Source organism: Corylus avellana, chromosome 3, assembly GCF_965113065.1.
Source record: "Corylus avellana chromosome 3, dhCorAvel1.hap1.2, whole genome shotgun sequence".
Taxonomy (NCBI): Eukaryota; Viridiplantae; Streptophyta; class Magnoliopsida; order Fagales; family Betulaceae; genus Corylus; species Corylus avellana.
This window is the reverse complement of record NC_142492.1, coordinates 2,838,826-2,861,477: the sequence shown is the minus strand read 5'-3', so window position 1 is coordinate 2,861,477 and position 22,652 is coordinate 2,838,826. Positions and strand designations below refer to the sequence as shown.

General features: G+C 35.9%; 3 protein-coding genes across 5 annotated transcripts; 1 reads left to right on the top strand and 2 right to left on the bottom strand.

Annotated features, from left to right (window-relative positions):
• Positions 1-1,658: 1,658 nt before the first annotated feature.
• Positions 1,659-6,448, top strand: GPT1 (glucose 6-phosphate/phosphate translocator 1). The gene is made up of 5 exons (XM_059586489.2): positions 1,659-2,651; positions 3,203-3,428; positions 3,983-4,205; positions 5,174-5,387; positions 6,132-6,448. The coding sequence occupies exons 1-5, from the start codon at positions 2,157-2,159 to the stop codon at positions 6,141-6,143; spliced, it is 1,170 nt and encodes a 389-aa protein (XP_059442472.2). The 5' UTR covers positions 1,659-2,156; the 3' UTR covers positions 6,144-6,448.
• Positions 6,449-9,258: 2,810 nt separating this feature from the next.
• LOC132175523 (tryptophan synthase beta chain 1) lies at positions 9,259-13,488 on the bottom strand. The gene is made up of 5 exons (XM_059587493.2): positions 12,974-13,488; positions 12,004-12,360; positions 10,824-11,266; positions 10,638-10,732; positions 9,259-9,713 (listed from the first exon to the last, which is right to left on the bottom strand). The coding sequence occupies exons 1-5, from the start codon at positions 13,355-13,357 to the stop codon at positions 9,538-9,540; spliced, it is 1,455 nt and encodes a 484-aa protein (XP_059443476.2). The 5' UTR covers positions 13,358-13,488; the 3' UTR covers positions 9,259-9,537.
• Positions 13,489-14,727: 1,239 nt separating this feature from the next.
• Positions 14,728-22,062, bottom strand: LOC132173777 (uncharacterized). Of its 3 annotated transcripts, XM_059585382.2 has the most exons (10): positions 20,757-22,061; positions 19,392-19,420; positions 18,094-18,160; positions 17,826-17,883; positions 17,579-17,671; positions 16,722-16,836; positions 16,596-16,643; positions 16,474-16,519; positions 16,266-16,336; positions 14,849-14,990 (listed from the first exon to the last, which is right to left on the bottom strand). In XM_059585382.2, exons 1-10 carry the CDS (start codon positions 21,699-21,701, stop codon positions 14,951-14,953), a joined length of 1,512 nt encoding a protein of 503 aa, XP_059441365.1. In that variant the 5' UTR covers positions 21,702-22,061; the 3' UTR covers positions 14,849-14,950. The 3 variants fall into 3 exon arrangements, with proteins under 3 accessions (XP_059441363.1, XP_059441365.1, XP_059441366.1); XM_059585383.2 differs by lacking the exon at positions 14,849-14,990 and having other exon boundaries at positions 16,303-16,336; positions 16,601-16,643; positions 20,757-22,062; XM_059585380.2 differs by lacking the exons at positions 16,266-16,336; positions 16,474-16,519 and having other exon boundaries at positions 14,728-14,990; positions 16,601-16,643.
• Positions 22,063-22,652: the final 590 nt, after the last annotated feature.

Genomic DNA, 22,652 nt, shown 5'->3' with positions numbered 1-22,652 from the left:
AATACCTTCAACCACAATAATGTCCCACTTGGTTACAAGCTTGCGTTGCCAAGCTCGACGCTAATCAAACTAATTGCACTCACTTATAAATAAAAGTATTTTCTTGCATTTTACCGATGTGGGACAATAACCAACACTGCGTGACCATGTTCAGAATAACAACTGATGTAGCTTGAATTAATTCATTGAAGAGGTTTGTTCCTCTCATTTATAAAGTCCCTTAACTCAAAAGATAAATCAATCGGGTTAGTCATAATATATCCATCTCGTCAATAATTAAAGGATATAGAAAAACATGGATTTACAATTAAATCTCTCACAAGAATATTCCTTTATCTCTATTTTTCTTAATACTAATTAAAAGGGATAAATCTTTTTTTCTAATTGATATTCCCTCGAGTACATGAAGGGTCATCTTTCAATGATTAACTTTATAATTAAATCAATTTTTAAGATATTATTTTTATTTTAGTTATTTCTCAAGAGTATGCCTTTAACCTTTGTTATATATTATAAATTATTGGCTTCCAAACAAATTATCTAATGATCAGACTCATTCAATAAACATTTGCCTCTACCTACATCCTACATTCTTTCTTAGTCATTGTATTGCGACATTTTATCTAAGTTGAACATTGAATATGTTCTTATATTCATTGTCCTTTCTTTACAACCTACATTATTCCAAAGAATCTTAAAATAAACTTGTTTTTATCCAACATTTGCACCAGTAATGGCTAAATAATAAAGAAACAAGTTTTAAATTCTTACTTCTCATCCAATAGTATATCTTATCAGTTTTGACGAGGCATCATAAGTACTGCTACAAATATGTTTATCTAAAAAAGGAAATGACTTTTAAAATTGCCATTAAATTTTAGATAAATTACTATTAAATTTTGATTTAATGATGATTTTAAGAACCATATTACCTTTGGAAAAAAAAAAAAAAAAAAAGTCGTACTTATAGCATCGCTCCATTATATAAACCATACCCTTAAATAATAAATAAATAATATCTTATCAAGAGAATAACTTTAATCAAGTCGTGATGTAAATTTGGTGTTTTGTACCTTATAAGAAGTAGACATATCAAGATGAAACACCAAAAAATAATATAAACCTTTACACCAAGTAATTTCATTTTCTTGACAAAATACCCTTTGATAAATCTCTCAGAGCTATCTTGGTTGGTTTTGGAGACCCCAGTGTTGAAGGTTCGGATGTGGGTAGGGGATTCGATGGTTGGTGCTGAGTGCTGAGCATTGGCTTAGAACAAATAAAAATATTCATGAAATTCATTTGAATTAAAAATACAATTTTTTTCTCTATTGTATTTAATATTTTTACTTAATATATCAAATTTCTATTGAAAACTGTAAAACCGAGCATCATAGCTTCTCGCCTATGAATCTTAACAAATCAAGGCTTCTTGGCAAAGTTGACCCTATAAATTAGTAATATCAGAAAAACCTTTTGACCACACCCATAGATGCCTTCTGTGATCTTTATAGCTCTTGTACAAATGGCAAGACGGTATTGGTTTCTGCAGCCATCAGAATTTGCAGGTGACCACAGCATAGCAAAACCTTAGAAAACCAACTTTCCTTCACCTTTCCAACAGAGAAAGTTGATCTTACGTTTCAACTTTCAATGCAAAGGGAACCAAGGCACATGAATATTTGGTAACATTGCGTGGACTGAGATTTCAGAGAAGAAACCCATTGGAGATTTCAAAGGCCATCAAAATTCACCAAACCCAATAAAGTATTAAACCCTCAACCAACCAAAAAATTAAAAAAAAAAAGGAAAAAAAAAAACCGAGAGAAAGAAAACTTTGTCAATCCTTTGTTCTACTCTCGTACTTATTCGTAGATCACACCCAAAATATCGGTCTCCCAGTTTGTCATAGCTATTTATAGATCACCGATCACCACCCAGATATCAGTATTTTATGGTCTTGATCGTGGCAGGGTCAAAACCAAAGCTTTTGAAAATAAATTCAAAGGTTGTTAAGGTGTTGGCTTTCCCTTCTCGACTCTAGGCTGAGTGGTCTCTTTGAAACTATATATATTCTCTGATCGTTTTTTCGCGTTTCTGCAAGATACCCAGAAAACCCAGTTGGATTTTCCTTTGAAAATTCTATCTTTTACGCCATGATTTGCTCTGTGAAACAATCTGTCACGACGACGATTAATGGGTCCGATTTGTTTCTCCGAAAAAGGTCGCCGGCGGCGTCGATTAGGCGATCCTCGCTGCTTTTACCGGCTCTGCATAAACCGGAGCGACTGACCTTATCGGTTTTGAAGCCTTTGCATGTGTCATCGGTTGAGAATCTGAGTTTAAGAGCTCGGAGAGATTCGATCAAGTGCGAGGCTTACGAGGCGGCGGACCAATCGAAGCCGGTGGAGCCGGAGGGGAAAGCGGCGGCAGCGCAGAAGGTGAAGATCGGTGTGTATTTCGCAACGTGGTGGGCTCTGAACGTTGTGTTCAACATATACAACAAGAAGGTTCTGAATGCGTTCCCGTACCCGTGGCTGACCTCGACGCTCTCGCTTGCATGTGGGTCTCTCATGATGCTGGTGTCTTGGACCACGAGGATCGCCGAGGCTCCCAAGACCGACCTTGACTTCTGGAAGGCTTTGTTTCCGGTGAGCAAAAACTTGGATTTTGTTTGGTTGGTGAGAAACTGTAGAAACTGGAAAGAAAAATGAAGTTTTTGGGTCGTGTGTTAAATTTCTTTTTGTGTTGTTTTGGGTTCGATCTGGTAGTTGTTATAGTATTTGCCAAGATATTTGAATTCTGAAAATTAAGAAAGTAACCTATTTGTTTGGTTACTGAGAAAGTTAAGGAAAGAGAAAGAAAGTGATGTTTTGAATGGTTTGTTTCTGTTGTTTGATTTCAAATATGCTAGAAAATAAATAAATTTATTAACCCAGGTTGGTCAAGCGGTTGATTTTATTGCAATTTGGTGGTCTTTTTTCTTTTTCTTTTTTTTTTTTGTTGTTGAGGATTTTAATGATGAAAATTTTAAATTATGATTCCATGTCTTTACCTGCGTTTTATTGACAACCAAACAAAACAATCAGGGTCTTTTGTGTTTCTAGTGTTTATTATGTGGCTTAGATTTTTTTGAGCTGCTTGAACTCTTTGGCTTTCTGGAATGGATTGCAATCTTAGTGTTTGCTAATGTTTTGAATAGGTTGCCGTGGCACATACAATTGGACATGTTGCAGCTACTGTGAGTATGTCAAAGGTTGCAGTTTCATTCACCCACATCATCAAGAGTGGTGAGCCTGCTTTCAGTGTATTGGTTTCAAGGTTCCTGTTGGGTGAGAGCTTCCCGGTGCCAGTTTACCTGTCCCTCCTTCCAATTATCGGTGGTTGCGCTCTTGCTGCTGTCACTGAGCTCAACTTCAACATGACTGGTAAAAAAATGAAACTTTATTTGTGACACCTGCAATCAGTGAATTGCTTGATTTATCACTTTGTCATCTGCTCTTGTTCGTATTTCATTAGTATCTGTTCCTTTTTTTTTTCTTTTTTTTTTTTGGATGAATGGGATACTTTTTTTAAAAAAGAAACAAAACAATTGCAAAACTCTCCAGCTTAACTTCTGGAACACCTGATGCTACTCAGCTTACAAGCAACACTCTTACCATTTACATGTAAATCATATACATTTTCTCTCTATACTAATGTTGTCAGCAACCAATTTGAAGGATAAGTTTTTAGTTTCTGTTTTTCATTTTCATCTTTTCGCTTGTTTTTTCTGGTGACTTAAATCTATAGTGTTTCAACTTGCGTGTTTATTTATTTTTCAACCCAGGAATCTCTAGTCAGTTGTTGAGATTATTTTTTGTGTTGTGGGATAATTGTGTCATTAGAGGAAGTTCTACTGGTTGGAGTTCAAATCTTCTTGATTTGCTTTAAGGGTTATTTCCAGAGCCATGAATTTGGTTTTTTTGACTCACTGCTTCAGGTTTTATGGGGGCAATGATATCAAACTTGGCATTTGTCTTCCGGAACATATTCTCAAAGAAGGGCATGAAGGGGAAGTCCGTTAGCGGAATGAACTATTATGCTTGTCTGTCTATGTTGTCCCTTCTAATTCTCACACCATTTGCTATTGCCGTGGAGGGACCGAAGATGTGGGCTGCTGGTTGGCAAACAGCCATCTCACAAATTGGACCCCAGTTCGTATGGTAATTATGTGACTACTACCAATTCTAATGTCCTTGTTCTGTTTGGTCGACAATTGCATTCTACTCCGTCTGTTTGTGCATGTTATACTATGGTAGATTATATAATTGAATGGTAAATCAATTGCTGAAAGCAGTATCTATTCCTGGTTGGGATGAAAACAATATATGACATTTTTATTATTTCATTTTTTGAGGATGTGAATATTTTGTTTTTTGGGTTTTCAATGTTGTATGAAGTATCACTTTAACAATCAAGTTTGATATTTTTGCTCGTCTATTTTTCTACTAAGTCAAATCTCTTCTAGAGATAAGTTGGATCTTCTTGGTAGGATGCACATGCCACATAAGTTTTGCGTAGGAAGGATTACTTGCTCTGGAAGTTGATCAACGTAGATGATTATATGCATACCATTGGCAATCCTTTTTTTTTTTTTCCCTCCCTTCCAGATTAATTAAAAAATTGCAAACCAAAATTTGATATTCAACCTATTGGCTTTTATTTTTCCGTATTCTATTTTCTTTATGTTATTCATGCTCAAATCTGTGAACTGTACTGGAAGGTGTCCTCAATTTCTCGTCCGAATGAATATACCATCTCCGACAGAGTCTGGGGGCCTTATAGATTATACATTGAAGCAGTTTATTTAAATACCTGATTTTGAGTATTATTATACTAATTAAGTAGATTAGAAACGAAAACTCAAGCAAAGCCCTCAGGCTTTGTTTTATCGCAGAATGCGTGCATTGTATCTTGAGTAAATAATGTCATACACCACATTTTTATCCCACTTTATCCAAGGGATGATTGACAGTGTCACGTTAATAAAGTGTGATAAAAATATGGTATATGGCATTTCTCTTGTGTCTCTTGTTTGATTTCCATTATTTGTTGAAAAGTATGATACTGTTTTCCTTATCCCTTGCCGACTATTAAGTATTAACTATGTGGCTGTTAATTGTCCATGCAGGTGGGTGGCAGCCCAGAGTGTGTTCTATCATCTCTACAACCAGGTGTCATACATGTCCCTGGATGAGATCTCTCCCTTGACATTTAGCATCGGAAACACCATGAAAAGGATATCTGTCATAGTCTCCTCGATCATCATCTTCCACACGCCAGTCCAGCCCATCAACGCTCTTGGTGCTGCCATTGCTGTTGCTGGAACCTTCATCTATTCCCAGGTATTTCCCTGTTCTCTCTCCGAGTGTAGTATGACTCTTCATGGTTTAGTAATTGCTTATTATTTCAAAAGCCAACAATACCATGTTAGACACTACTTTGGTCCAAACTGGTTAATTGTTATCCGGACAAAACTCATATGTTTGCATTCTCATTTTACTTGAATGTATGTGAAAGTTGCCAAGAGAAAGACTAAAAACCTTTCTCTTTCTTTAAGTATACTTGGGCAACATTAACAAGACTTATTTTATGCTCACTTTTTTAAAAATAATAATATTAATAATTGAATATCAGTTATGAGGCAAAGATGAAAGATGGTATAGGGGAAGTGTAGTAGAAAATCTGTCCTCAATTGTTGTGGTTGTTACCTACTCCTGAATGCATAGAAAGTGTTTGGCATGAAGGTTAGGCAGAACAACCATGATTCAGACATCAAAAAAACACTTCTTGAGCCCTACTTATGTGGTTGGCTTATTTGATAAAAACATAGGTGGGGTTGATTAATTCGCACGCTGGTTTGAGTGTTGCAGGTAGGTGGCCGGGGTGGATCTTAGCTACCAATCTTTTGGTTGATTTGGTGTTAGGTGAATCTATATGCCACATGCCTGTTTAATTAGGATATCTATCCCTTCATTTATTATTACTTAGAGGAATATGCTTTTAATATCTTCCTTAACATTCCAACTGTGTGTCTACATTTTGCTTGAGAGATTGATTATAACAAGAACATGTTTTCCATTTTTCAGGCAAAGCAGTAAGAAGGCCAGGGTTCAAAGTTTTAGATTTGTTATGTAGGAGATCAAGATCTGGTCCCCCAGAGTGATGATAAAATAGGAATTGCTTTCAGAGTTGATGACTGCTGGATTTTTATTCAGATGAACCAACCAGCTTGTCTTGGTGTAGATAATAAATAATAGTTTTTCTAGAGAGCATTATTCCTGTTATACGGATATTACCACAAGGTTGGTTGCTGAGTTTTTTCTACTAATAAACAAGGGTAATGCCTCGGACCTTGTCTGTTTTGAGAAACAGCTATTATAATTTCCAAGTCCATTTATTGCCATTTCTCTTTCTTTATTTTTGTTACCATTTGGTTTGCATAATTAAATATCTGAAAAATATCCTGTGTTCAAATAGACGGTTTAGATTGATTCCAATACCACTTTCAAAAAATAATAATAATAATTAAGGGCTTGTTTGAAATTGCGTTAAAAGTATTTTTAACACTCAAAAAACTCATTTTAAAAAAAAATGTATTCGTTTAGTAAACAAATTTAAAAGGGTTTTTAAGGGTTCAAAAAGTCTAAAAAAAAAAATTAAAAAAAAAATTTGGTAAAAGTTTAAAAATGAAGTTTTTGTCCGAAAGTTCTTTTTGACTTAAAAGTTATATTTTTCAAACGTAATCTCAAATAGGCTCTAAGACTAACATATTAGTTTTTGAAAAATGTCAAGTGTTTTTTTGGTGTCTTCTCAACTGTGATGTAGTTTTTAAAATCACTAATAGATTAAAAGTCAATAATGATAATCTCAAATTCAACGATAATTTTAAAAGTCACATTATAGTTGGGAGGACACTAGAAGAACACTTAGCATTTTTCTTAATTTTTTTGAAATAGTTGTAAAATAAAATAAAATAGAATGTTAGAATTCATAATTTTATTGAGTTCTTGTTGAACAAAAAATGATTGGCAAACAATAGTAGCAAATTGGTGAATTACATTATTCTTATGTAAAATATCTCTAATTATTGCATTTTGATTAAATATCTGCAATTATTTAATCATTGAAAATGAGTCAAATAGTATAAATATCATTGAGGGTGGGACAAAGGGGGTTGATGGACTGGTAGATGTTTTGAGTAATTAAAGTATTTTTGGGACCGGAAGGATCCGGATATAAAAAAAGCATCTTCCTTTCCTTTTACATGGCGGCGACGCAAGTGGCAACCTTTGTCCTTTCCTTGTGGTGGGGCATACTCACGAGTTGGCCTCCTACCGACAAGCATGAGTTATTTTAAAGACAAGTGATCAGTTTTATTAATTATTAGATTTGTAGATTTATATGGATTTTAGGTAAATTAATGGTAAATTATATAAATTTAATATTTAATTTATTGAATTTACAAGAAAATAGGAGTAAATTATTGAGAGTAATCAATTTTTTATTTTATTTTAAAATCATCCCTTGAATCGACTAAAGTTACGGCTTCTCCCTCTTTTTTTTTTAAACTTTTTAACTTCTTCCCTACCCTACTATTGAGAGTTTTTTCTCCTTCAAGTGAAAGCCCCCTCTTGTACTTAAAAAAAAACAAGAAAGTCTCCCCTCTTGCAGAGTGCCCAATGAGAAGGCCCTTGCTTTTTACTCTTCTATTTCTCCTCTTTTTCTTTTTTCTTTTTTTTTTTTTCTGAATTTTGTCTTTTTGTTTGTGTCTTTGTAACCAAATGTAGTTGCCAAATTGCCAATATACCTCCACCTTCACCTACGTGTCATGACATCCCATTTCCATCACCTTTGGTGGGCTCCTCACCACTCTTGTTAGTTGTTGCTCTCTTTCATTTTGGTTTTTGTCTCCATATAGGGATTGGCTATAGCCAGTGTCCCCCTATTCTACACTATGATTCCTCTAGTCTGCCCTTTCACGCACTTTCGCTAACAATTTGTTTGAGATTACGTTTGAGAAATATAACTTTTAAGTAAAAAAATTTATTTTTAACAAAAATTTCATTTTTAAGCTTTTTTGACAAAAGCGTGCTTGATCATTTTTTGAGTAAAAAAAGAAAAAAAAAAATTACTTATAAAATTTTTTACCAAATAAGCCAATTTTTGTTTGACACGTCTTTTTAAATAGTAAAAAATATTTTTAAACTCTCGAACACAATCTCAAACAAGCTTTGTCATTCTCAATATCAGTGCAATCTTTCCTGCTCTATAAAGGAAATAAAGGAGCTTGCTTTGTCATTCTCAATATCAGTGCAATCTTTCCTGCCCTATAAAGGAAGAGAAATGCTAAAGGCCCAACTTTTTTACCCAACAAAAGTTTAACTTTTACCTTTTTTTTTTTTTTTCTAAAAAAAAAAACAAAATGGAAAATGGAAAAAATGTCTAAAGCAACCCTATCTATTTTTGGCCTTTCTTTTATTTAGTATTTTTTTAAAAATAAAAAATGGTATTTTTCTTCATAATAATGACATTTTCTTAAAAAAAAAATGACATTATTATGAAAAAAAAGACCATTTTTCTTTTTTTTTTTAAATACCAAATAAAAGAAAGACAAAAAATAGATAGGGTTACTTCAAACATTTTTTCTATTTTTTATCTTATTTTATTTTTAAAAAATAAATAAGACAAAATTAAACTTTTGTTAGGCAAAAAAGTTGGGTCCCTATCATTCCTCATCAAGGAAATAAAGAAAAGAGTTTCTCTGAGCAGCCTATCCTTAGCCTGCCCTTTTCTTGGCCTGCATGCTAAGAAGCCATTAGGGCAGGCCAGTTATTTGGGCCACCATCGGTGCTTTTTAGAACGTTGTTTTGACTCTACTTGGGTAGTTGCTGAGGCCCAAAAACATATCATCGAGCAATCCGCAGCCATTTATCAATTTTATTGTGAAAACTACATAGAGAAATGATTTGCAACGTCATAGCTGTCTAGTTTTTACATCCAAATTTGTTCTAAACTTCAGTGTCATTGGATTGAGCTTGATTTTTGCCAAGTGACTAATTTCTTATACACAGGAATCTAAACCTCCTAACAACATTGTTGTCAAATATAGATTCCACGACGAACTTATATTAGAATCCCCTCAATTTATTGAGTACATGTTGAAAAAAAAAAAAAAAACATTCAAAGCAAACTCTACTTGTACAAAACATGAAGTTATATCTGATAATAACCTTTATTTGTATAAAACCACTAAATAGATAAACATATAGTCTACTAATAAAAATGTCTATGAAGACTAAGTTGGCAGCAATCCTCGCAAGTTCTCTCTAATAAGTTTTGTCTCCTCTTGTAATCAAATCTCTATTGTCGTAACAGTCTCACAGGTGACAAACAAAGCTTTTCAAACAGCTCAACCAGCAAAAAGAATGGGGAAAAAAGAGAGAGAAGGGGGGTTCCTTAATTTATTCGAAATGGCAAACATGGACATCACCATCAAATCTGCAAATGCTTGATAGCTGTTTGAACGTCCTTATCCCCTCTGCCACTGCAATTAACCACAACCTTAATTCCATTTGGAAGAGTAGGGCACAGCTGCTCCAAATAAGCCAATGCATGGGATGTCTCCAGAGCAGGGATGATGCCCTCTAGTCGCGATAATCTCTTAAACGCTGCATGTAAAAATAAATCAACTTAAAAAAAAAAAAAAAATTGAATCCTAAGAGTAACTTCAACCTGGGACAATAGGGAAACTACTGGTGTGGCCCAACACCTCTTCAAGTTCATACAATTCCAACAAGAAAATTAGGATTGTTTTCCAACAGCAGGGGAGAAATTTTGTACAACAATCCATGCCTTTGGAAATGTATGTAATCCACGGTCTAAACTGTTTTTAACAAATCCAACATCTAAACCATTTTAACAGGTCTTCTGAAAATAACCCATTTATGTAGAGCCAGAGGCAAACAAATTTTTAGCAAGATGTATTTGTCAGATCATCATGGTAAGGCAAGCATGACAAGATTGCTGCAAACTCAACAAGATGAACAGAATAAGATTTTTTTTTTTGTTGCAAAAATGCAAAATTAAGATCAACATTTTCAACAGCCGACAAGGTTTCCATCATAACCATGTTTGTTCAACAAATAATCTGTGCAATAAAATAGGGCGGGAAAAGGACATCCAGAAATGCAATATCTTTAATGGTTTTCAAGTTTATCTCAACTTCAAATACATTAGAAGGAAGAGGATCAATCATGAGCTAGATAGAGGACTTTCTTTTGCAAGAACAGAAATGACTGAAGAGCAAATGAATTATGCAAGGACACAAGAAATTGATGGTTGAATGAAATAAATGGTGGTGTATTGGTGGATTCTATATTGATATCAAGCTTCAAACGCTAACAGTGGCAAAAAAGAGACATGACGCATCCCCACACCAACGGAGAATGCCATGTATAAAAACATATTCAGTAAACAATTGAAACAAGAATTATTATTATTATTATTATTATTTTTTTTTTTTTGTTTATCAGCAAAGATGACATAACTACCCCCTCCAAAAAAACACAGAAAGTGTAAAGTAGATGCCATACCTTCCAATGCTTCCTCATCCGTGACGTTATAATATTCAGCACGTCCTGTATCTTTCAAATAACTATGCTCCGGTCCAACCCCAGGATAATCCAAGCTAAGCCAGAAAGTAAAGGCGTAGAATTAGAAAGAACACAATATGAAGCCACACCAAAAGTTATATTGACAAAATCAATTAATTGTCTTACCCTGCACTTATGGAATGAGGTTCTATTATTTGCCCATCTTCATCCTGTAATAAATAGCTCATAGCTCCATGCAAAACCCCAACTTCCCCTTTTGTCAAAGTGGCAGCATGCTTACCACTGTCCAATCCAAACCCTGCAGCTTCCACACCAATCAACCTAACATCCTTGTCATCAACGAACTCATGGAAGAGTCCCATGGCATTCGAACCTCCACCAACACATGCTACCAGAATCTCTGGCATCCCTCCCCACTTTTCTAGTGCTTGTTTTCTGGTTTCTTTACCAATCACAGCATGGAACTCTCGAACCATCATGGGGTATGGGTGTGGCCCAGCAACAGAGCCCAAAATATAGTGGGTTGTCTCCACGTTAGTTACCCAGTCCCTAATAGCTTCTGAAGTAGCATCTTTCAAGGTGGCTGTTCCAGAATGGACTGGTCTAACCTGGTTCATAATTTAAATATTGGTAAGAGCAGTTTTGTATATAACAAAGAAGGATAAATGCACCACAAAAATCCATTTAATCCTTTTATGGTAAATAATATACAAGTACTAACACATCAGGCAGTCTTTCCATCCCAAGAAACTAAAAAGGATTTAATGGGAGCATTTTAAAATTAAGCAAGGTAATTTTGTCCCAAATAATAAACTGTATAGTCCAATTGGGAAACATAAGCTACAAAAAAGACGTGTACATACAAAATTAAGAGGTTAGCATATGGCAAGCCTTAGTTTTCTTAAGTGAAATATGGGGTGAACTAAAAGCTTAAATACCTAAATCCAAAGAAAGAAATAAAGAAATTAAAACTAGCGTAGACTGGTACTTCCATGCAGCAGAAATTTGTATGTATATTTAACTGTTTGGCCCTGCTTGGTACATAATAAAAAGTTTGATTCAGAGATGGAAACAGATTATCATCCATTCACAAATCAAGAGCAAATTAAACAAACCACTATGGATAAGGCTGCCCAGATAAAAAGCATGCCAAATAGAGACCCAACAAACGCCTATAAAACCAATAAGAGGCCATTCTAAGATGAATGGTCATATCAACAACTAATTAAGGGTTATTTGCAGATGATGTTTTCCCTAAAGAGCTTAAATGACACATTGCAGTGGTCTATGCATAAATTAGGCAACATCACGCAGAGCTGAAGGATGAAAACTATGACAAACAAACCTCAGCACCAAGAAGTCGCATTCTGAATACATTAAGTGATTGCCTCTCCATATCTTGTGCACCCATGTAGATGACACACTGCAAACCAAACCGAGCACAAACTGTGGCTGTCGCAACTCCATGCTGACCAGCTCCGGTTTCAGCAATAATCCGTTTTTTCCCCAATCGCTTGGCGAGCAAAGCTTGGCCAACAGCATTATTGATTTTGTGAGCCCCAGTGTGGTTCAGATCTTCCCTCTTAAGATAAATGTGTGGCCCTTCACCGTTAGGACGCTTATAATGCTCAGTTAGCCGCTCCGCAAAATACAGAGGACTCTCCCTTCCAACATAGTCTTTCAAGATCCCATTCAGTTCTTTCTGCAATATCAAAAAAATTCAGCTCGTAATCAATAACTTCAATACATATACACAAACCCACACACGCTTGAATTTCTTTTCCACCAAGATACTTAAGCACTCAAAAAGGCACATTTTCAATGTTTAAAACTTCATTGCCTCATTCCGCTTCGTCCAACTGATATATGTCGTATATTCTCTAAAGAACGAAATGGATCATTTTGATTTCAATACACAAACTTAGTTCTTTTGGTAACAAACTATGATAGTCAACAAAATTACTTATATTTGAGAAATTATAGTTCAGTATCAGCGCCTCGTTACTCTCATACCAAGCTATTACTTCCATAACACATTACAGCAACATGAAAATCTCATGGAAAGGATAGCCTCAGCCAATATAACCATTTTCTTAATTCCTGCATTCCTGAACTCTCCGTAAATGGTAACCTTGAAAATGAAGGAAAATTCAAGTAAAGCGATAAGACTTTAGCACACAGACCATCAATTCCACATTTGGTTCTGAAACTCCATTCTTTTCCACCCCAGCCAAGAAAATCCTCCCAAAATTTTGCACCGAACCAAGCACAACAGATAAACCAAAAAAGAAAAAGAAAAGTGAAATCAAAAGAACCTGAAACTCCTCATCGCCGGCGAGAGTGTAGAACGCGGCCTCGAGCTCGGTGAGCGCGTGCATTAGGGTTTCGGGGACGTACTTCCCGCCGAACTTCCCGAAGCGGCCAAAAGAATCGGGTCTCGGAAGGAGCGTAGTAGAAGAAACCGACCAGTTCTCCTCATTGGGGCGGTGCTCCATCTGGACGGCCAGGTCTCGGGTTCCAAGCGTGCAAGAGACAGCGAAAGAAGAAGATTTGGCGGGGGAGGGGGAGGGGGAGGGGCAGGAGGAAGTAAATTTACGGAAGCTGAAGGGCAAATTGGAGGGAAGATAGGGTTTGGGAAGAGCGCAGGTGCGACGGGTGGTGGCGCTAGTTGTAGTGGGGGTTGTGGTGGACAGGGCCATTTTTGGGAACAACTGCCGAGTGTGTGCGGGTGTTGATTGTTGATGAGCTTTGGGTTTTTAATCAAATGTGATTTTGTGTTTGCGGTTCGCTTTTTGCCAATTTCCTTTTCTTTTTTTTTTTTTACTTTTTTTTCTTGTTTTGGAATCTGAAAGATCTCTCGTCTGTCAGACAGATATAAGACCGTTTTGTTTTAAAACTTGACAAGTGGGAAGGAAGGGTGTTTTACGTCTCCATCCTGCTGACTTGGATTTATGCATCATTCCACGTGCTTAACATCTTGTCTTCAAATGAACAAAAAAGATATATAGACCATTTTGTTTTAAAACTTGACAAGTGGGAAGGAAGGGTGTTTTATGTCTCCATCCTGCTGACTTGGATTTATGAATCATTCCGCTTCACCTCTTCCCTTGTTATGTGTCTTACTCTTCACAGTTTTTTTTGGAAGCTTGTAGAGTTTTAATGGGGGTTTTTATACTATCTATGGTTTTATCTATTACTTTACGTTGCGGTTTAAAATTACATTCGCAAGTTACGTTTTACTTCCAGATCTTTAAGGTGGATGTCTGTCTAGATCGAATTTTACTATTATCTTCTTGTTTTCCTGTCTGTAATTTTTTTGTTGTTGTTTCCCCGCTGTTGTTGTAATCTCGGTTGGTTTTAATGAGATTGAGAACAGTTTCTCATAAAAATATATAGATATATCTTGTCTTCAAATGAACAAAATATATGTATATATATATATATATATATATACTTGTCTTGTCCTGATATAGATTACCTAATCTTTTCTTTAATGATGAATGGCCGAATATAAGGACTAATTAAATTACAATTGGCTATAGACCACGCTTTATAAAACGAAAATCACTAGTTTGAATTCATTTTCTTCCTCTAGTATAGACATGTAAAAAATAAATAAATTAATAAAATTACAATTTAACTGTATATATGATATTTTAAGTTAATTACCCTTCTAAATTTTAGGGACAAAAGTTTCTTCTAAATTTAGTTTTAAAAAAAAAAAAAAAAATCTTCAAAACCAGCCTATGACACTTAAGCACGTAAAAAATACACATTTTTCTAATAATTCTATTTTTTTAAAAAAAATCATGTTTTTCTCTCACGCTATCGCACACGGACACATGCCAAGTTTAATTGACCGAGTTCGAAAAAATTCATCTAACACAATTTGGAAGCAATTTCTTTCCAAATTTTAAATGATAATATAGACCATTTCACTTGAAAGTCTCTCTAGCTGCTAGGCATTTCAGCCCAAGAATCTTCTTACCGGTGGTAGTGATAATGTCTTCTCATGACACAATCAGGAATAAAAGCTAGAGATATTTGACTCCAGAATCAAGCGAGAGGATGCCAAAGAAATTATGAGGTCATTGTTTATATAAAAGAAGTATGAGTTAAGGCATTCAAACTGTTCCTTTCAGCAACACCGGTAAAAAGACAATCAAACTCAACTGCATCTACAGAAAATACAGCACAAATGAGCTGCAAATAGTTCCCATCCGTCAAAGAATCAACATGTTTCACATGCTGAAAGGAGGAGGCGGCACATTGGACGAGCCAACTTCTGCCCATCAAGTGGCGGAGTTCTCGTGCAGTAGTACATACTCTCGGCTACAAAAAGCAATATATAGAAACGAATTAAAATGATGCATCAGAACTGTCTAAAGAAGATCTGAAATAGTGCAATGCATGACAAGCAATGAGTAAATCAATTTTCATAGCCACAAATAGGTAGGAAACCCCATGTTTAAGGAAGAATTCTTATTTGAATAAGTATGGTACACAGTAAGATCATGCAACACGGAGGAATATTAGGCAGAAATGCTGTAAATTATTCACCACAAAGCTCAAAACTTTTATCCTGTCTTTGCACATTCAGATACTAATCACAAACAACGCTTTGCGTACTATGAGTTTTAACCATTTTTGACAAGTTTGCTACATATGTATTAACTCAAGCGATGAAATAATGTGACTCAGATACACTCATGCATCACATTATATCATACATCTAGGAGTTGACAAATGATAATATAAGTTGAAGTCTCCATTTCTTTACTTACGAGAAACACAACTTTAATGTGCGAGCATAAGAGAGAGTGCATTGCATGTCAATGGCGGACATTATTTCACCACTTGAGCATTACTACACGCTTTTGGTTTCAACTCAATTTCAATATCCCTTCCCCATTTTTTCCCCTTTTATTAATATAGTTTGAAATTCTAAATAATTACACCCACCCACCTACTGTCACGAAAACCCAAATGCAAACCTAGACAAGGTTTGCTAGCTTATAGTAACTTGATAATCTAAAGTAAAACATAGAAAATGCAAATCCACTGCCAAAATTTGGAGGCATTTGCTATCCTCCTGTGGGTTAAAGCTTCAATAGATAACTTGATATTGTTTAAAAGCCTTTGGATAGTTGAGTATAAGATTCTCAATAACCCATATTTAGTTTAGGTGTCAACAAAATATTTCAAAAACCAGCATGACATCTAGAAGCATGTGTTACCTCTTAAACCTTATCTATTCTCAGAAGACAATAATAGGTTCCCAGTACTAAATTGGAAAGAATATCAACATTGTTTTCCTTCAACCAGAGCAAAAGAAATCTTTATAGATCATAAATTTGACATGTCAGGTGTCATAGATACCATGAAACAATTTAATAATGCTTTATTTGGCGCATCTTAGAAAGGGGGCAAAAACATATTGCATGTCTCTAACAAAATATCTCATTTAGAAAAATTTGAATCACTAACTACTACTAACATAGTAAAACAAACTTTCACATTCAATTGCAATTTTAGTCATAAAATTGAATAAAGCACTAATCTGATCTAACATTTGAAAGCATAGTTGCATACTAATTAGTGGCCTACCTACTATTACCAAACCTAATAGTGTCTTTTTCAAAAAGTTCATAATAACGTTCAGGCTCAATGGCATTATCCTGCAAACACCAAAGAACGAGTTAGACAAAATTGCTAAAAAAAAAAAATGCAAATTTTAATTTGTTAACACTATTTATACAAATGAACAAATTAATAAACAAAAAATGAAAACAAGATATCAATATGAGAAACTTACATTAATATAAGTTTTATTTGTGCTTCCAAGGTCCATTATGTAAGGCCTACCAAGGCAAAAGATCTTAGATATCAATATTGTCCCCCCACTTCGTAAAAGTAATCACAAATTCATTGTCTTACCTTACTTTCTTTGTTAATGTACCATCGCCTTCCTCCTTCTCTACTTGTCTGACATGGTATGGAAAAAAAATTAAACAATGTTCAGGAACATCAATGACAAAATGAAACTGCTAAACAAAAATATACCGGAATTGAATGACAGCATGTTGCTTGCTGCAGGATGGGTGGTCCGTTGGAATGTCTGCCACCCTTCTTTCCCTTCCAAAAAGATAACAACTTTGGCGGTGTATATAAAGGGGCTCTGTTGATAATATGTACTTTTCAAAACACATTTACAGTGGAAGGATCGGAACTATTGATCATCACTACTATTTTCTCACAAACACAAATTAATAATGCAAGAGGAATGAAAAGGGGCAGCTAGCATTAGCTAATATGGGGCCTAGTACACGCACAATAAGAAAAAATCCAGATGGAAACACAAGCTTGCATGGTGTGGAACATCACCAAGCACAAAGTTGTCATTGAATAGAAAATAGAAAAAGGTTTTATGAGAGCATAACTAGAAGTACCAGTCAATTAGACAATTGAACTAACTTCTTGAGGATAAGAAAATGCCATCAAGCCAGGAAATAACTAAGACAGACTCAATGAAAGTTTAAACCCATTTTTAAGCTGACGTTAGTGGTATAAAATACACGAGTGCTTTCCATATGTAAAAAATGACAAAAGGAGAGTTGAAAGTAGATGTTCACTAAAGTAAGAAAAGAGAAATAGAAATACGAATCAATCTTTTTTCTCCATTCCTTTCTTCCCTTCATCAAAACATATCAAAAGAAGAATATCATCCTTTCCCTTCCCCTACCCCTCAAGCAGCAAAACACAGTTTTGAGAGAAAAAGTTGAGAAACCAGCCGACCAACAAGATGACATGCATTTTTATTTGCGACAAACAAATATGAGACATCTATGGTCCAAGAAAGGGAAGCAAGAAAGAGGAGAGATGACTTCCACATGTAAGCTCTATAAGACATTAAAACTTGCCATTTAGCACTTCACCACCCTTGAAGACATAAAGCCGCCATCTTATCTCAGGTTGTCGAGCATCTGAGGGTTCAGTGAACAGCAGTGTTATACCTGACAAAGTAACACCCACTTAGCAAAGGAATTCAAAATTTGACGTTAAAACCAAATTTACATCCACCTGAACAATGAATCAGACAGTCCTACACTACCAAACAAACAAAGGAATGGGAATAACATATTGAAATCAAGGAAATAGAAATATCACCTCTGACTCTATTGGTTTCTGCAGCAAGCTTTCCAGAGAGCTCAAACGATGGTTTTTGCTGCAATGAAGGTAACAGTGCTTAAATAGAATGAATATTCTTTACCCATTCAAAACAACAAAACGTGCACCATGATAATAAAGCTCAAGCTTTAAGGGAATAAACAAGGCCTTTTTTGCCACACAACTTCGATATGTTGGTGCAGATAACCAATAAAAAAACCATGATCTTTGAATAATCAAAAAAGGCAAATACCAAGCTAAGCATTACCGTTTCCTTTGCTTCCAGAGCCTCCTCAGCAGCCTTCATCTTAGCTATTGAATCATCCTCATTATTCCTGCCCAAGCAGCAGCAAACCCCAATCAAAATCTACATCAAGACTGATCTCAATAATAGGACTGCATTCTCAATCTTGAGAGAGAAAATAATGAAAGAGAAAAAGAAAAGGTTAACAAAGTATAGTATATTAACTAGCATACATTCAATTTAATTACCACAGCAGCTCCAAATTCAAAATGCATTTTTCTTGAAACTGGAGCAAACTCAGATCCTTGGACTTTAGAGCTGAAGGTTACACCTTCTATTTTCTTTTCCTTTTCCTTCTCCTTTTTTTTTTAATTTTTTTTATCATCTGTTACACCAGTTAAGTTGCTATTAAGATATTCTTCACAATATATTTTCCTTTCAAGCCAAATTCTTCAAAATTCTTGTGAAATTTAATTCCCCTTGTTGGTAATGGTTTTTATTTAAATTTTATTGTTTATCAACTAAATTTGCATGTACATGAGGCTTGTCCCCTGTTGGCAGGGGAAAAGAAGCGTCTGAAATCCAGAACCAAGGATATAACAGTTTTGCATCACACAAAACTGAAAAGTTCACATAGAAAGGAGGAACATTGTGCATAATTCTTCTTCGTTTCTTGTGCATTTAATAAGTGTCAATTAACCAATCTAAGGAGAGGGAGAAGAAGCCAGTATTCCACTGCAAATTTCACCACTTCCATCACAACATAAACTGATTAAAGCTTACTCGACAAAATGGGGCCAGATTGGTAGGGCTGCAGCTTTTCAGAATATGAGAAGCTAGCTTTGAAAGCTATCATTCGGCTGCTTCTTAAAAGCCACCCAAATTTTTACAAAACCGCAACAAAAAGTCTACCACCAAACGGCTGCATGGTAGCTTCTGCGATTTAAAATCAGAAGCACTCCCAAAAAAGCCGCACCCAAACAGAGGGGTCCTTGGTAATAACATATTGCTTCCACTTAACTTTCACTACTCAACATCCACCTTATATATTACAATATGGCTAAAATACAAAAATGCATAGCTAGTTTATGTAACATGACTGACTCTGTTTTTTATTTTTCTATGCTCACCTGAGAAAAGTAAATTCTATATAACTAAAGAAATGTTTTTTTTGTTTTAATGACCGGGAACCCCTTCAAGGCAGGGCCAGTTCGTGTACCCACCATTGTCAAGAAACCCGGGACCCATGCTTCACACATAACTAGAGATATGCTAATAAATTCGTCATTTAATCTTAAGTTTTGAAGTCATCAGCAGCTTACCGCCCTTCAGCTCCTCTTAAATTTGTCACCTGAAAAGATTTGAAAATTGAACACAGTCAGGCACTTTTAATAAGCATCAATGCAAGGAGAAACAATAACAACCAAAATGCATCAGTGAACATATGTCCAGAAAACAAGAATCCCAATTTCCAAAGTAATTTGATAATAAAATTTTGTTTTGAGTTATCAACATAGCGGGAAATGCATGCTAAACAAAAAAAAATAAATTCACAACTGAGAAGTCAGCTAAAATTAAATCCTTCAAGAACTGATGGATTTCTCACCCTCTGCATGACTCTACTCCAATTATTTTCTCTTCATAAGTTATCTTATTAGGGGGAAACAATCACATCATATATCAACCTTAGAACACTAATTTCTTATATCTTGTAGCAGTTGGTGCAAGAGTACAGCACTAGCTAGTTAATCCTGTGCCAATAGCTGCCATACAAATGGACAACAAAAGCACTTCTTAACTCAACTAAACAAAGCCTTAAAAAATCCAGCGCCATTTCAAACTTGTGGGTAAAAAGGTTCAAAGTTCAAAATGCAGCTCTATCAACTGATATTTAGCAGTGAATTGGAGAAAAAAGTTCCTTCTTTTCACCACCTTGAACAAGATTCTCGTTCCTCTGATTTTTGTGATTTCCTTGCTTTAAATGCAAGCAACCCTTCGTACCAGCATATTAACTGGTTTTCGCAAAATTAAATCAGTTCTAATAATTTCTCCTTGATTTTCCTAAAAAATGGTGCCAAACCTACGATCAAGTCTCCTCCTTAGTCATCACTCTAAAAAGTTGGATAAAATAGAGATGAAAGTATGCTATTTTCTTAAGACTTAAAATTCTTAAAAATTTGTTGCTATTGTAGAAATGCATGTCCAACATTGATTTAGATAAGCAAAATCACAAATTGAGTAACTGGAATAAAATGTTAACATCAATAGAATGATAGTAGTAGCACTAGAGATAACGACCCCAAAGGCGTCTAATTAGGAGAGGTAATGGGCTCCAACATCCACTCTCAGGTTATTATATTTTTCACTTTTTTCTTTTCATTTCTTGTTTCTTGTAAAATACATTTTCTCACATTAAAAATGTCATTCTCGGCTTTCTTCTCCAGCAGTCGGGCATTCTAACCACATTCACTCACTTTTCAACTAAAAGCTTCATCAGTTTTCTTCACATATGTCTACTGCTGCTTATCCATGAAGTGTAAGTCATTATCCTCAGTTTGATGACTACTGAGGCTAGTCCTAGATATGGAAACTCTAATCTGATCTTTCCAGTTTCAACTCATTTTCATTTGAATCACATTTATGACAAAAAAAAAAAAGCATTTGAAGGAGTGGATATCACCAGACACCTCGTCACGAGCTCTGGTATCAGCTTCTTGTTGAGGAGATAGAGATCTATGTTTGCTCCTGCGCTGATGATCTGAAGGAGAAGTAGACCGCTCATGTCTTGATCTAGAAGATTTCCCATCGTCATCATCCCTACCCGACCTTCTCTCTTTTCTCTCAGCCCCAGTTTCCCGATCAGAACCCCTTTCCCTATGTGTCCCCCTATCACTCCCCCGGCCATTTTTATTTTCATGCTCTCTCTCAGTTTCTCTCTCAACCTTAGTATCATCTTTCCCAGACCTTCTCTCTTTTCTCTCGCTCCCAGTTTCCCTCTCAAAATCCCTTTCCCTATGTGCCCCCCTATCACTCCCCTTTCCATGATTTTTTTCATGCTCTCTCTCAGTTTCTCTGTCAACCTCATTATCATGTCTCCCCAGCTTTCTCTCTTTTCTCTCACCCACAGTTTCCCTCTCTGAACCCCTTTCCCTATGTCTCCCCCTGCTGTGATTCTTTTCATGCTCTCTCTCAGTTTCTCTCTCAACCTCTCTTTCAGTTTGTGATCTCCTCAACTGCTTTGTCCGGGGAGAAGGCGAGCGAGCTCTCTCAGTTTCTCTCTCTTTTTGAGCCTCAGCTTGAGCTCTCCTCAACCGTTTTGTCCTGGGAGAAGCCGACCTAGCTCTGTCAGTTTCTCTCTCTTTTTCAGCTTCAGCTTGAGCTCTCCTCAACCGTTTTGTCCTGGGAGAAGGTGAGCGAGCAGCAGGAGAACTTGACCTCACATGCCTTGGAGATTTAGCGTGAACAGAATGTTTCTCTCTTTCCGGAGATCTAACCTTGTGCGAGCTCCTTTGACGGGTGGGTGATGATCTCTCTCTTCGAGATGGGCTCCTCCTAGACGGACTCCTTCTATGAGGAGACCCCCGACCCCTAACCGGAGATTCTGAATGATTGGTTATATTACGCCCCATCATTGATTCTCAATACACTGACAGACCTTTTCCTACTGAAAACAGTCAATGCACATCAAACCTAAATCTCTCCAAAAACACTCCAAACCTAAATCTCTCCAGAAACATACAAATAAATGTATACAAATCACGTAAATGCGTAAAAATATGAATGAAACCCTAAGGCTCCGTTTGCTTCGACGGAAAACACTCAAAATGCCGATCAAACCAGACAGAGAAGTGAGAAACAGAACAGAACGAGTCAACGGAACTTACCGAGTCGGTGAGCGAGTGAGACTGAGCTCGGTGCTGATAGGGTTTGGGTTTCGATGGTCACAGTGAGGGGTTTTGGGGGCATCGGGGTGGTGTGAGAGCGAGTTCTAGTGTGGTTGGTCTAGTTGATTTCAGTGTCCAATGGGAGCTTGCCATGTTAGAATGAGAGTCTGATTGGGATTGGCCCTATAGATCCTGACCGTCTATTGCAAAGAGTTCCGAATGAACGAACGGCTTGGAACGAATCGCGCTCACAAGGGTTGATAGGGTGCAGCTTTCCGTTTAAAAAGTTCCAAAGGCGACTATAGCCTGTTGCGTCGAATCGAATCTTGTTGACAAGAGCTTTTGTAACGAAACTTTAAAAACGAGTTACCTAGCTATGTGGCAATGTTTGCAGTTTTCAACGGCGAAATGCTGAGGGGGTAATGCTTTTCAAAAGTACTTTTAAAGTTTTCAACGGCGAATAAAATAAAAATATTATTTCTTACATTAGTATTTCGAAACCGAACATTATTTTTCAATCTAAAACTCTATTAATATTTTTCTTTATTTTAAAACATAAAAAAATTTATTTTAATTAACACCCTCTAATTTCTCTATCCTCTCCCTACGTAATCATGGCTCAACATTTCTGGCCAGGCCACGATCCTCTTTATTTTTAGCGAATGGCAAGATGTTCGTATATTATTCATTAATTGTAGA

Coding starts and splice junctions, on each gene's coding strand:
- GPT1 (XM_059586489.2), top strand. CDS start 2,157: ATGATTTGCTCTGTGAAACAATCTGTCACGACGACGATTAATGGGTCC. Junction 2,652..3,202: donor TCTGGAAGGCTTTGTTTCCG/GTGAGCAAAAAC, acceptor TGTTTTGAATAG/GTTGCCGTGGCACATACAAT. Junction 4,206..5,173: donor ATTGGACCCCAGTTCGTATG/GTAATTATGTGA, acceptor TTGTCCATGCAG/GTGGGTGGCAGCCCAGAGTG.
- LOC132175523 (XM_059587493.2), bottom strand. CDS start 13,357: ATGGCCCTGTCCACCACAACCCCCACTACAACTAGCGCCACCACCCGT. Junction 12,361..12,973: donor CCGGCGATGAGGAGTTTCAG/GTTCTTTTGATT, acceptor TTGATATTGCAG/AAAGAACTGAATGGGATCTT. Junction 11,267..12,003: donor TGCGACTTCTTGGTGCTGAG/GTTTGTTTGTCA, acceptor ATTATGAACCAG/GTTAGACCAGTCCATTCTGG.
- LOC132173777 (XM_059585380.2), bottom strand. CDS start 21,701: ATGATGGGGCGTAATATAACCAATCATTCAGAATCTCCGGTTAGGGGT. Junction 19,421..20,756: donor ATACCAGAGCTCGTGACGAG/GTGTCTGGTGAT, acceptor AAATCTTTTCAG/GTGACAAATTTAAGAGGAGC. Junction 16,644..16,721: donor CATGCTGTCATTCAATTCCG/GTATATTTTTGT, acceptor ATACCATGTCAG/ACAAGTAGAGAAGGAGGAAG.